Source organism: Miscanthus floridulus, chromosome 18, assembly GCF_019320115.1.
Source record: "Miscanthus floridulus cultivar M001 chromosome 18, ASM1932011v1, whole genome shotgun sequence".
NCBI lineage: Eukaryota > Viridiplantae > Streptophyta > Magnoliopsida > Poales > Poaceae > Miscanthus > Miscanthus floridulus.
Window position 1 is genome coordinate 5,691,675 of NC_089597.1, and position 13,967 is coordinate 5,705,641.

At 47.9% G+C, this 13,967-nt stretch overlaps 2 protein-coding genes across 2 annotated transcripts; both read left to right on the plus strand.

The window, feature by feature from the left end:
* Positions 1 to 3,315: 3,315 nt before the first annotated feature.
* On the plus strand, positions 3,316 to 7,115 carry LOC136522131 (aspartyl protease family protein At5g10770-like). Its single transcript, XM_066515918.1, has 3 exons — positions 3,316 to 3,531; positions 3,733 to 4,095; positions 6,232 to 7,115. Exons 1-3 carry the CDS (start codon positions 3,375 to 3,377, stop codon positions 7,113 to 7,115), a joined length of 1,404 nt encoding a protein of 467 aa, XP_066372015.1. The 5' UTR covers positions 3,316 to 3,374.
* LOC136522132 (leucine-rich repeat extensin-like protein 6) lies at positions 4,609 to 5,687 on the plus strand. Its single transcript, XM_066515919.1, has 3 exons — positions 4,609 to 4,790; positions 4,881 to 5,107; positions 5,184 to 5,687. Exons 2-3 carry the CDS (start codon positions 4,991 to 4,993, stop codon positions 5,514 to 5,516), a joined length of 450 nt encoding a protein of 149 aa, XP_066372016.1. The 5' UTR covers positions 4,609 to 4,790; positions 4,881 to 4,990; the 3' UTR covers positions 5,517 to 5,687.
* Positions 7,116 to 13,967: the final 6,852 nt, after the last annotated feature.

The following is a 13,967-nucleotide window of genomic DNA, read 5'->3' on the forward strand; positions in this document are numbered from 1 at the left end:
CGATGCATTCGGCGGAGCCACTGCCTAGCCACACTGGGCGGCGGTGAATGGCAACGGATAATTTTCTTATCAAGGAGGAATACTGTATTTTCTAAATAAATATTTTTCTATGAAGTGGATCGTCCGGGCTTATAAAAATTTCTGCCTCCATCACTGTCTCCATGCAAGCACTTGGTATTTAAGATTAACTTAAGTTAATGGAGCTCTGTGTCCATTCTAAAAAAAGGTTCATAGGATGGCCTTACTTTTCCCAGTGCTTGTCGAATAAAGTAAGCAAAGCACTGCTTTTTTCCACTTTAATTTCAGATGGCCTTACTTTTTTCGTCTAATGGAGCAAGTAAACAAACTTTTCGCTACAGCTGATTGCAGGATTCACAATTTTATATGGCTTCTCATAGACTCAAATTTTGCCGAAGTGTGGACCAGCAGAAAGCATGTGGAATAAAATAAGTAAGGGCACTTTAATCGATCAAAGTGTCTTTAGACAGATTCTAGCAGTATTGGTGCTGCCTTCGGAGCTCAATCCCGGGGTGTCTCAAATTAGTTGAAATTTCACTGTCTTCTATAAAAATATGAACATAAATAAATGTGTTTTAAAAACATGTAGCCTCATCCTTTGACAACAATAGACACTTGTCCATAGATGTCAATCTAGCTACGTCTCTGTTACTATACATATCTATATAGCAGTATAAAAGATTTAGGAGAGGGAAAACGGAATGTTCAAAATTTCATTATCTCATTAAAAAGGAGATAGATAATGCCATAGTTGTTTTTTTTTTCAAAACGCGGTAAGCTGCAGATACTCTTATACAGGCACATAAAATCATTTCTACAAAATCGAATAACAGAGGCACTTAAATACCATTTACAGAGCCAGACCCAACCGCCTCTCCAAATCTAAATCTATTTATAGAGCTAGGCAGGACCTTGCTGCCTCTAGAAATATAATTTTCAAGGGATGATAGCTTAAGTTGCTCGCCTCTGGAAATGAATTTACAGAGGCGGCATGCTTAAGTCATTCAGCTCGAATGGGTTTTACAGAAGCATCTTGCTTAAGGCCCTGCCTTTATAAATCATTTCCATATTTTAAAGTTTTCTCGCTGAGTTTCCAATCCTTTAACGGAGACGGGTCTTGGCCTTGGGCCAACCTAGCGTACTGCACGGGTAGTGCTCATCTGGACTAGATTGGGTTGTTTGGTACTCCCTCCATTCCAAGATGTAAATAATTTTACTTTTGTCTTAAGTCGAACTACTCTAATTTTAACATGACGTTGAGTCAACGGGGATTGGCATAAAACATTTCACAAGGTAATCAATTACAACCTTGAATTGAGAGTATTTTCTAGAGAAAAGAACCTACTACACAACAATGGTTTATCAAAAGATATGTACATGTGTAAGCTGCAAGACAAAAAATAAAAGAAGAAAGATTGGGATACATTGAATCCTGCTAGATCCACTGTGCCATAGATCTCCAACATAGCATCTTCATTCCTATCAATGTAGCCCCCTTTCAGCGATTGAGTATCAGTTGGTATAAATCTATGCCGATGAAGGTTTTAATTGTTGTATAAGTGGCGTCAGTATAAAGTTTTGTTGACTGACACATATATCCCGACTGATAGTTCAATGCTCATGTTTATATTGACGCATAATCTGTTACAAATTTCACTGTCACACGGTTTGACGATATAAATATCTACCAATTAACACGGTCCATCATAGGTATACATAATTATATAGTTAGTTTCACATTAACCATATAGTATCAATCTTTTAAAATCCATATAAGTTCATATTACACATTAACACAGAATTGGATGAACATAGTGTCGGTATATTGGACCCTGGGTATATCCTCACCAGCCACCGCCTAGAAATAAGCCCGACTAGGATGGGTGGGCTGAGCCTACTAAGGAAGAAGCCCGACCCGAACAGGGTGCTACAACAACTTGGAAGACAAGCCATCGACTACATAGCCTTGGGAGCCAAGTCATTTGTATTGATCCGACAGTTTGATATAGTTTGTAATAGACTAGGAAACACGTATGTCAACCGATCAGGACTACCTGTAACCCTTCCCGGCCCCACTCCTAGTTATATAAGGAGGAGGGGTAGGGAGCCCATGATTAGTGCCTTCAATCCTGCAACAGATCCTAGCAATCATCTGTAACTAGAACCCTAGACAAACTCATCAACTCCCCCTGTAAATCCCGAGCATACGATATACGAGATCTATTCTTGACTAGACATAGGGCACCTTATACCTAAACCAGTATAAACTTGTGTCTCGTGTGCTACACTTCTGATTCTCTGCGCACAAAATGCTAATCTACTTGTTGACGATAAAATACATGACACACAGCTCAGTTTTCATTATTTGTTCTAGTACCATCTCTTACGAAGACGAAGTCAAAGGCAGCCTAGCTTGATCAAATGGTAGCCACAAGCTAGGTGGCTAGGTCGAATAAGTATCGCACAGGCATAAGTAGCTTGTCACAACCCACATATCATATGTTTGGCCTGCACTACCTAATTAGTTCACCCGCAAAATGCCTCCTTTCTAATTACTCGAAGACAAAATATATAGCATCCTTGGCCACTTTTCTAGCATTGGAGCATCATTGATGGTGTGTACATTCGCAGGAAAATTAAAAGGAAAAGTGAAGATGGACCCAACACGAGGGGTGGGGACCAAGGAACCTAGTGCTAGTTTTATATATAATCACACAAGAAAAGTGCGTACTGATTCTCAATGATGTGGAAAAATATAGTTATAGTCGCCTCTACCGGAAACAATATTGTCCATGGCTGGTTATGCTTCTGATTATCAGGTACATGACACCAAAAATAGTTACTCCCTCCGCTCCAAATTATAAATCACTTTGACATTTTTGGTACATCGAATTTGCTATGTATCTAGATATACATTATGTCTAGATATATAGCAAGTTTGATATATCAAAAAAATCAAAGCGACTTATAATTTGGAATAGAGGGAGTACATAGAAAAACCAAAACAATTAGGAATGTCAGGGGAAAACAAAAATATATTTTCAAATGTCGTCAAATATATTTATCAAACATCTACCATATGCTTTGTATTGCTAGCTGGACACAGGCCTCCAAAGTTTTTTTTATATATAAAAAAGAAGAGAAGCCAATGATATGTGTTTTAGTAAGTGGTATATATAGTGAACTATTTCCTAGTATATAATCCGATAAAGATGAGACTTTCCACGTCACGTCCGTTTCTTCTGCCTATATATACGCAGTTTAGGCTTGCTTCAAGCATAGCATGCATTGCCTAATACTACGTAACTACTAAGACACGTTGCTCGATCAAAAATTGAAAAAAAAAAACAATAACCATGACTCCTACTTTGACACTACTACTTCTCTTGTCTCTTTCTTCTCCAATTGGTCATGCTGGAGGTCATGAACGAGTTCAGGACAAAGAAGACACAGGAGCAGAAGCTGCAACTAGGTCGTCGATCAAGTCCAAAGCCGTCTGCTCCGGCCACAGAGGTTTCTTTCTTTTCTTTTTGTTTAATTATTTAATTATTATTTTACTTCTTTTCTTCTTTAGGAAAAAATCATTAATTTCCTAGTGTGTGTGTATATATGTGTGTGTGTTGATTTAAACTATATATATCTTGTTTTCTGTAAGAAATTAATAATCAAGCTGATCATCAGCTCTCTTGATTTTTAAATTCCATATATATATAGTGAGTATACCAGTTTCCGGCCGTGCTTGGCTGCCGCTGAACCACCGGCATGGCCCTTGCTCGCCTCTTCCTGCCTCGGCAAGGATGCCGTCGACGGCCGACGTGCTTCGCCGAGACCAACTCCGCGCGAAGGGCATCAGAGGGGTCTTGAACGGCAGTGCTTCCGCCGTGGAGCGCCACCCCGCGACCGTCCGGCCGGTCACCCTCGGCTCCTCCCTGGACACGTTGGAGTACGTCATCACCATGGGACTAGGCACGCCGGCTGTGAAACAGACCGTGTTCATCGACACCGGCAGCGACATCACGTGGGTGCAGTGCCGCCCGTGCCCTGTCCCACCATGTCACCAGCAGAAGGACCCCATCACTACCGGAAACGGCTTATTTGCCGACGGCCGGGAGGTTTGCCGATGGCCAGAGAATAAGCCATCGGCAGACCACAGGATTTGCCGATGGCAAAGCAGAGCCATCGGCAAAGATATTTTGCCGACGGTCCAGACATCGGCAAAGACAGTCCATCGATAGGTCAGGGGTCTCACACCACCAAGGGAGCCAGATCCTGCCAGAGTTCATGGAAACATGGGTATTCTTCTATTGATGCATTTGTTATAGCACTCAATTGTCACTACTTGTAACCATGTTTGTGTTTGTCCGCAGTCGGCGACGCATGGTGGGGAGCAAATCAATGAGTTCACGGGGTACGCGCTTGCTCACATCGGCAAAGCGAAAGCGCCCACCACCGTGTACAGCTCGTCGCTCGGGCCAGAGAAGTACACCAGCCCGGTCGTCTACGACAAGCTCACCAAGTACGCCGCAGCAGCTCGAGAGCGCCATGGCGATGACTACGACCCCGCCGCCGAGCCCCTGGACACTGACCTCGTGATGAGGATTGGAGGAGGGAAGCAGCACGGCCGGTACTTTATGGCCAACAGCGTCATCGACCCGTCGTCTGTTCAGACGCTGAGCCAGATCTGCAAAGAAGACCGGCAAAGGGGGGGCGGATCGCAGATCCCCATAGCGCCTCGGCAGCAGAGCAGCGCGCAGATGATGACGACACTTCAGGTAAGTGGAGTTTCATTCGTCGTTCACTCGTTTCACGCATGATGTACCTTGCCTTCAAATACCATCAACCATTCTGGTGTAATATTGCAGGCCACGGTCCAAGAGCTGCAGGCGGCCCAGGCAGCCCAGGCGGCTATCCAGGCACAGCGGGATGCGGCCCATCAGGAGCAGCTGCTGGCACTTACGTAGCACTACCAGAGATGTTGGCGGACCTGTCCCTACACTTCCGGGCCCAGATCCCGGGAATGCAGGAGCCTCCTGCCTCGATCTTCGCTCCACCACCGGTAGTTCCACTGCCTGTTCCTATACCTGGTCAGGTGAGTACAATGATTGTCGCTTTAGCTTGTGCGGCCAGCCTACAGGTACTAATTACATCACTTGGTCTTTGTGCAGGCACCGTCGGCGGGTTCGAACCTGACTCCAAGTGGTAGCCCTCCACTGGGTCCTTCTCCACCGCACGGCTGGGCACCTTACCAGAGCTTCCCCACGCAGCCGTACGTCTGGCCTCCTCCACAGTCGCAGGGGTACTCCTCCTGGCCGCAGCAGGGGCACTATGGGCCTCCAGGCGTCTGTCCGCAGCAGCTGGGGCAGTACTGGCAGTACGGTTCGGCCCCGCAGTCGGGTTGGTCGCAGCGGGAGCAAGGTGGGGGCACGACTCCGAGTTGGTCTCCGTGGGAGCAAGGTGGTGGGGGCTCTGGGACCCCTGGGGACGGCGCCTCGAGCTAGGTACTACACTTGTCGCTTTTGGACCTTGTATGGATGACTATGTATGGATGACGATCGACATTTGTCGCTTGTGTATGGATGACTTGGAGGATATGTGGGTACCATGCTATATATGTGATGTGCAGATGAAAATGGTATTTTGTTGCTATATATGTGGGTCATATGCTATATATGTGATGTATGTGTTGAAATGTCGTGGAAATGCAAGCAAAACAGAAAAGGAAAGAAAAAAAATTCCCAGGTTTGCCGATGGCCAGCCGTCGGCAAACCTGAGATTACTTGTCAGCAAATCCCAGGTTTGCCGACGGCTTCCCAGGCCATCGGCAAAATGACCATAACTTTGCCGATGGCCGGCCGTCGCAAAAATAGTTTGCCGACGATCGTGGCCATCGCCATAGAAATTCCGAAAAAAAATAAAAAACGCTTTGCCGATGGCCGTGCCGCGTCAGCCGTCGGCAAAGCCGCCGTCAGCCTGACGGCGCGTCGGCTGACGTGGCGCCTTTGCCGATTGCTGATGTGGCCATCGGCAAAGCTTTGTCGATGGCCTGACAGTTGGCCGTCGGCAAACCTCCCTTTGCTGAAGAAATGTCTGCCGATGGCTCTTTGCCGACGGCCACGTCGGATTGCCATCGGCAAAGCCTTTGCCGATGGCAATCCAGACTTCGCCGATGGCTGCGGGCCATCGGCAAACAAGCCGGATCCGGTAGTGCATGTGTCGACCCGGCGATGTCGGCGACGTACTCAGCCGTCCCCTGCGGCTCCGCCGCCTGCCGGGAACTAGGGCGCGACGGCGGCTGCTCCTCCCGTAACCTGTGCCGGTACGCCATCAGCTACGCCGGCAACGACTCCAGCACGGGGACGTACAGCTCCGACAAGCTGACGCTATCCACCACGTACGCCGTCGACGGCTTCCTGTTCGGCTGTCAACACGCCCCCGAGGAGACGCCCAACGACGACGACGCCAGGACCGACGGGATCATGGGGCTCGGTGGCGGGGTACCTTCTCTGGTGTCTCAGACCGCGGAGAAAGCCTTCTCCTACTGCCTCCCGCCGTCACCGAGCTACTCGGGGTTCCTGACGCTCGGCGCGCCGCGCGTCTCCTCGTCGAGGTTCGCGGTGACGCCCATGTACATTTACCCCGACCACCCCACGTTCTACATCGTGGTCCTGCAGGCCATCGTCGTGGCCGGGCGGTGCCTCGACGTACCGACGTCCGTGTTCTCCAATGGCGCGATCATGGACTCGGGTACGCCGATCACAACGCTGCCACCAGAGGCTTATCGCGCGCTGTGTGCGGCATTCCGGAAGGAGATGAGGATGTATCCGCGAGCGGCGCCAATGGAGAACTTGGACACCTGCTTCAACCTCGACGGCGATGTCGGCGACGCCAAGCTGCCCAACATTACCCTAGTGTTCGAGCGGGGCGCCGCCATGGAGCTCGACCGGAAGGGGATCATTGTCAACGACGGCTGCCTCGCGTTCGCACCCCACAACGATGACACCTCCCCGGGAATCATCGGTAACGTGCAGCAGAGAACGTTCGAGGTGCTGTACGACATCGGCAGTCAGGCCGTGGGATTCAGGCGTGGCGCCTGCTGAGCTGAGTGCATACACTTCATCATCCATCCTGCACCGGTGCCTCCATCTGTGCTTCAAAATAAGAAACTACGTAAACGATCGTGCGTTGCAACGGGAAATACAATACCACGGTATTATAATTAAGTATGAACGTGTGACCCAAATATAGTGTTACGATAATATAAGTATATAAACGTGTGTTGTACTGTTACCCATGTTAAATTACTTTTTAGAGACGTTGTGTACCCAGTCGTACCAGTCCCTAAAGATCCTCGGCTTTTTACCCACTTTGAGATGGCAGCGATGACCGGACAGTTGAGTTCATGGATGGGAAGCTTTTGCTCCATCGAGCTCAGGTCAATTCTCAAGCGACGGGACAATCCGCCCTGCAGCAGGGGCAGGCGCAGTGCACGGCAAACCACAAGAGAACGCATACAGGATGGTATGCATGGGAGCACGACACCGTAATCGCCTCCGCCTATGTGGCCGGGCCCCGCACCTCCTTGAGGTAGACCGCACAGAGAACGAACGAGGCCTCCGACGATGGCGCGCTCGTGGCCTCCACCTCGCCGTGAGCATCGCCAGCAGTCGTCGCCGCGTCCAGCGCAGCTGCGGCCGCTGAGCCCGTAGATCCTTTGCTATCCTGGGGATATGCTTGTACGTTGCAACGGGAATAAAATTATGCCTTGATAACTTAAGTTTGAACATGTAGTATACTATTACTAATATTTTGAGTGTGATGTTCGCAAGATTTTGTTTTGTATCTAATGAAAAACGATATTTTGAGTGTGACAAATCATCAGTATGAAAAAATTTCTACTTTCCTTGCATGGATATATATTGTTGTGTTGTGCCAGACATAACTCACAGTGGGTACCTTTTTATTTGCTTTGTTCATCGTGCGTGGATATATATACTGTTGTGCCAGACATAACTCACAGTAGGTAGCCTTTTATTTGTTTTGTTCATCGTGCGTACTCTTCGCTGGCAAAATATCGGTCGTCGTCAATCATTGCAGGGTGTGGACTGTGGAACCGGGTCTTGTCTTCAGGCTGCAACAAGTGACTATATGAGTCCCCTATTGAATCATTCTGATGAATACGTGGGTTGCAACTCGCAACTGCGCACTTTCGAAGGGGAATTTCGACTTAAGGCATTTCTCTGAAGTATGTTTACTGCCTGAGATGGCGTACTGGCACAGTGGCACATGGCGTCAAGACATTGCTCTCCAAGATAAGATGACAAACAGATGACAAGAAGTTCAATAACAAGCAAAGGCTCACAAGCCTATCTGGCAATCCACACGACGATGGATGGAGAGTGAAGAGGTTCCTTTCGACTGGAATTGTAGCACTTTGATAGATTATTAGGGACCCAGATGAGTAAATTTATAGTTTGGGACTTAGGTGTCACACGATAGTTTAGGGACCGTTCATGTAATTATGTGCTGCAGACCCACATGTCAGTTCCATGTTGGAGCGCCACATCAGCTAATGGACTGTGACGTGGCTGTTTTTGACCGGGATGGTATACCTAAAGTAGTTTAGGGACCTAGATATGCAATTTTATAGTTTCGGGACCTGGATAAGAATCGTGTAATAGTTTAGGGACCGTGGGTGTAATTTACTCTTGGCAAAATATTGGTTGTCATCAATCATTGCAGGGTGTGGACTATGGAACAGGGTCTTGCCTTCAGGCTGCAACAAGTGACTATGAGTCCCCTATTGAGTCATTCTGATGAATACGTGGGTTGCAACTGCGCACTTTCAGACGAGAATTTTGACTTAAGGCATTTCTCTGAAGTATGTTACTGGCTGAGATAATTTGAGCAGATCATGACATGTAATTAAAAGGTCGAAGCCATGATTGTTGCATGTGTTTTACACACATATCAGTACACATTTAGAGGTTCATAAACACAAATACTTTGCAGAATATTCTATACCACCACCATTCACTATCAGCAGTTCATTGCAAATTAAAATGTATGCTCAGAGTTTTCCAATTTCCTACAGAAAACAACCCAGAACTCTAGTGGCAAAAGAGTTTAACATCTTAAACAAATTCATGATCTCGATGAGTATCTGCAAGAAAAAGAAAGCCAGTCCCTTACATTAACCAGTTATAGAAATAGAGCTTAACGCTAAAATAGATGGGTGTGTCAAAATATCTCTCTTTGAATCTGCTTCTATTGATTCTATTTGTGAGTAGCGTTCTTCTTTTTTATTGCATCGACATGCAACCTTTTCAAAGACAAATAATATGGGTAGGACTAGTCATAAATAATCCTCCTTCTCTACCATATTATATACCAACTTCTAACTTTTAATTGGTGCCCAATTTAAATGTTTGGTAGTGAAACTTGTGAATTACCCTACTACAAGCAGTCCAATAGATAAAATCAGTAATAAGCTTGCTGGATTCAGGATAAAGAAGCTCCCTTAGAGACATACCGGAAGGATAGTAGACATCCCCAATGATGAAAGAGCTCTGACCTGGAGAAAAACATGAGTGAACATATTTTTAACATGTTAATGACAACATCAACTGAACAAAGTTAGTCTCATGTCATTTGGAGGCATATTTATTTTCTATGAATTTCAAAAGATCTAGAAAAATATATGCACTATCTTATTTTTTAGATTGCTAGCTTCTTCATTGTACCTCACATCTGTTTCATAAAGCTTTTGGCCCTTCAGCATCTCATTTGCCACCGCGTGAAGCCACAACAAAATGACCCAGGAGAGGACATCACCCCACGTCGTGCACTGTTGCATCTGCCTCGGCTGATCAGCTGGTGCCCCTGATATCGCCTTGGCATCAATCAGTCTTGCGTCGGCATGAAGGGCAGATAGGACCAGACAGACATTTCGACAGAGCCTTCATCAGGGACAGTTCTTGGATCAAAACTTCCAACCATATGGTGCTCTGTTTTTCAGATTAGCACGAATTAGTTAGCATCTGATTCCTACATGACAAATAAGTACCTGGTGGTGCCAAGATGAAGGAACCAGAGGTGCCAAGGCGAGACAACCTAGACAAAATCCCCAATTTGTACCCCATGCCCTCCTCGGTATATAAGGGGAGGCATGGGCTCTTGTAGAAGGGATCAGATCGGCTCATGGAAACTAAGCATGAGTCGGCCAAAACCCTAGGATAGCACCTCGCAATCCTCTACCAATCTCTCTCTCAAGGATTGTAAGAAACACCCAATTGGGCATTCCTAACACGAAGAACACTATATTGGCATTGTTTGGTACTGCTTATTTGGAAAGCGCTTCCCAGATAAACTGTACAAATAGAGTAAAAGCGATGGTCAAAATAAGCTGGCTTGATTCAGCTTCTGCTTTTTAGTATAAATGAGAGCCATAGGAATAAGCATGGCAAAACAACCTACAAAAAAGCGTGTTGTTCGGCTATTGGTTTGAGCTTATTTTGGCCATAAGTAGCTTATAAGCTATACCAAATAGGGCCATTGCTGGACGTAGGGCTCAAAAGCCCGAACTAGGATAAATCACATGTGCCTTTGAGTGTTTTGAGTGTCTGTGCCTCCGAAGATCCACACACTAACCTCCAATGAACAACATGATGCTTATCGTGGTTTCAAACCTGTGACAACCACGATGTCGTCGATGTACACCTCCAGGTTTCAACTGATCTGCTCCTTGAAGCACATATGCATGCATCATTAGAAGGTTGCCCCAGAATTTGTCAGACCAAAGGGCATCGACACATAGCAGAAGGAGCCAAAAGGGGTGATGAAGTAAGTTGTGAGTTGATCCGATGAATTCATTATGATTTGGTGATACCCAGAGTATGCATCTAGAAAACATAGGGTTTTGCACCCTGCCGTCGAATCAACCACTTGATCTATGTGCAGCAAAGGGAAAGGATCCTTTGGGCATGCTTTGTTAAGGCTTGTGTAGTCGACACACATCTTCCATTTTCCAGTCTTCTTGACCAGGACAGGGTTGGCCGACCACTTGGGGTGCTGTACCTCCCTCATGAAGCCCGCTGCTAGAAGTCAAGCGAGCTCCTCCCCGATCGCCTTTCGCTTCTCCTTGTCAAAGCGGTCGAGTTGTTGTTAGAATGTCTTTGCCTCGAGCTTGTTGTTGAGGCAGTGCTTGGCAGTTCTGCGTGGTATGCCTAGCATGTCCAAGGGCTTCCATGCAAAGATGTCGGCGTTCTTGCACAGGAACTCTATGAGGCACGCTTCTAGCTCCGGTGGTAGGTTAGCTCTGATGCGCATGACCTTGTTAGGATATTGGGTGGAGGATGGCTCTCATGCACATGATTGCCTTGGTGTGATCTACCGACTTGAAAGAGCTCGGGGGATCTCCCTCTTGCTGTGCAGGGCCTCCTCCTTAAATTGGTGCTGGATATTGACAAGGTCAGTGGTGGCAATCGCTGTGGCTGCATGGATTGTCACCTCGTGTTCACACAGGTATGCTTCTCGGGCGCTAGAGTCCATGGTCATGACCCCGTGAGGGCTTGGGCATCTTGAGTTTTGGGCGAGCGTAGTGCGGGATGGCCATGAACTTTGAGTAGCAAGGCTGCCCGAGCAACACATGGTAATGGTCTAGGAAAGCTACCACCTCGAAGTTGAGTAGTTTCGTACAAAAGTTGGTCGGTTGCCTGAATGTGATGGGCAGCTGGATGCTCCCGAGGGGTACAACCTGCAATCTCGGAATGATTCCGTAGAGGGCACCTCGCTTAGGCGAAGATGGCTTCTTGGGATCTTCATTTGTTCTAGGGTGTTAGCATAGAGGATATTCAGCCCACTGCCATCGTCCATCAACACCCTTGAGAAATAGGGGCAACCGATGATCGGGCTAATGACGATTGGGAAATGACCCTGGCTAGGCAAGTGGTCGGGGTAGTCATCTCGGTCGAAGGTGATCGACACCTCAGGCCACTGGAGGCGTGGTGGCGCTACGGTCTCAACCGCGTTCACCTCCTGCTCAGTGAGTTTCCACCACTGTAGACACTCATGAGCCTGCTCGCCGCTGAATCTGATGTGGCACCTTTCCCCCCGGGGGTACTATTGCTAGCATTGGTTTCGCATTGGGAGGCGGCTTCGGTGGTACCGGAAAGGGGGGCGCTGCATGGCGCATCTCGGCTTGCGGGCTGCCCTAGTTCACTTTGGAACACCCCACAGCACTCCAGATTTCACATGGGGGGTCTAGGAGGATGCACCAGCGGTGGGGGCTAGCGGGAGCCCTCATCCAGTGACAACCTAGTGATGGACGTTCGCTAATGTGTAGAACATCCAGCGACACATGACACGGTGGGTTTTGGGCCCAAATTGAGGTGGATATGATAGGACAACACCTTCTAGATGGCACATAGGAGGTCTGCCAGAGGGCACGACGTTGGGGACTTGCTATCGTCCCTCAGAAAGATGGAGATCGCCACTGTGGTCAACGACATAGTCTAGACTCCCAAAGATGAGAGCCTGGCCGGGGGTGATGGCGCCGCCGGTAGAGATGATCTCGCTGGAGAAGCGCACATCACCTTCGAGGGTGATACCTCTGGCTCTAGTGGCTAGGACAGTGGTTCGGGCCACCGAAGGGTAGCAATCACACATGACCGCTCCCCTACCTGCTGCGCTAGTGGTCACGGGTTCGTAACCACACCAAGCATCGAGTTGTTTGTCGAGGGTCGGTGTGTGGACTCAAAACACTCAGGGATACGGGTGATTTATCCTAGTTCAAGCTTCTAAGCCCTACGTCCATTAGTACGATGTTCTTCATGTTAAGAATGCTCAAATGAGAATTATTACAATGGAGGAATCGAGAGAGAGCGGTAGGGATAGCTCGGTGCTATTCTAGGGTTCTTGGTGAGATCATCCAATCAACGGGATTCAGTCCGATCGTCTCCCCGTTCTATTCTTTGGTTGGCCCCTCCTTTCTACGGGAGCCCATGCCTCCCCTTATATACTGAGGAAAGCATGGGGTACAAAGAGAATGGTTCTTAACCTAGGGCTTCTCGCCTTGGGCTTTGGTCTTCGACGTCTAGGCCACCGTCCTATTCCTTCTTTGTCTTGTAGCTAGGGGCCAACAAAACCTCAACCACTCCCTGACACATCTGCTGTAGCTTAGTGCTAACCTCCAGGTGTTGTTTGATCCAATGGTGCCTTCCCCAGGTGTCAACGATATGTGGTCGGCAGTCTATCGAGGGGTATGCCCACGATAGTAGATTGTTTGGTGGAGGTGCGCGTGAACAGGAACTGGATGGCAAACACAAGCACCGAGACTCAAGATTTAGACAGGTTCAGGCCGTCAATGAGATGTAATACCCTAGTCCTCTGTTCGGCGGATTGTATTGTTTGTGGGATGGAATAATGAGATGATTTTGAGGGGGGTCCCCTACCCGCCTTATATAGCCTGGGGGGTAGGGTTACAAGTCGGTTAGATCTAAGTCTAATCGTATAAGCCACAATCTTTATAAGGAATCTAATATTTGGCATATCCTAGCAGATCAACTGTAATCTTTAGGATATCGCCTTGGTGCCTTGCGATGTGCGCGAGCAGTGCCGTGCTCCGCAAGTCATCATCTTGTGGGATGGACCGTCCCTTTGTGCCATGGGTACCTGGGGTTATACCCCCCACACTAGGTGAGCCATCTCCTGGCTTATTTGACACGCCAGGCTCCTCCTTCTGCCTAGAGGGGCTGCCAGTTTGGCTTGGACTCCCCACCCATCATGGGCTTTGGGAGTTCCTTGCCCTGACGCGTCACGCCTTGGGCATGGCTCTGCTGAGGGAGTGGCCGACAGCCCTCGTGGCTGTGGAATGGGATGGCGGTGTAGTGGCTTCTTCGCTGTTAGGCTCTGAATGCCTGACAGTTTTCTAGAGCTGGCTTCTGGTCTTGGCT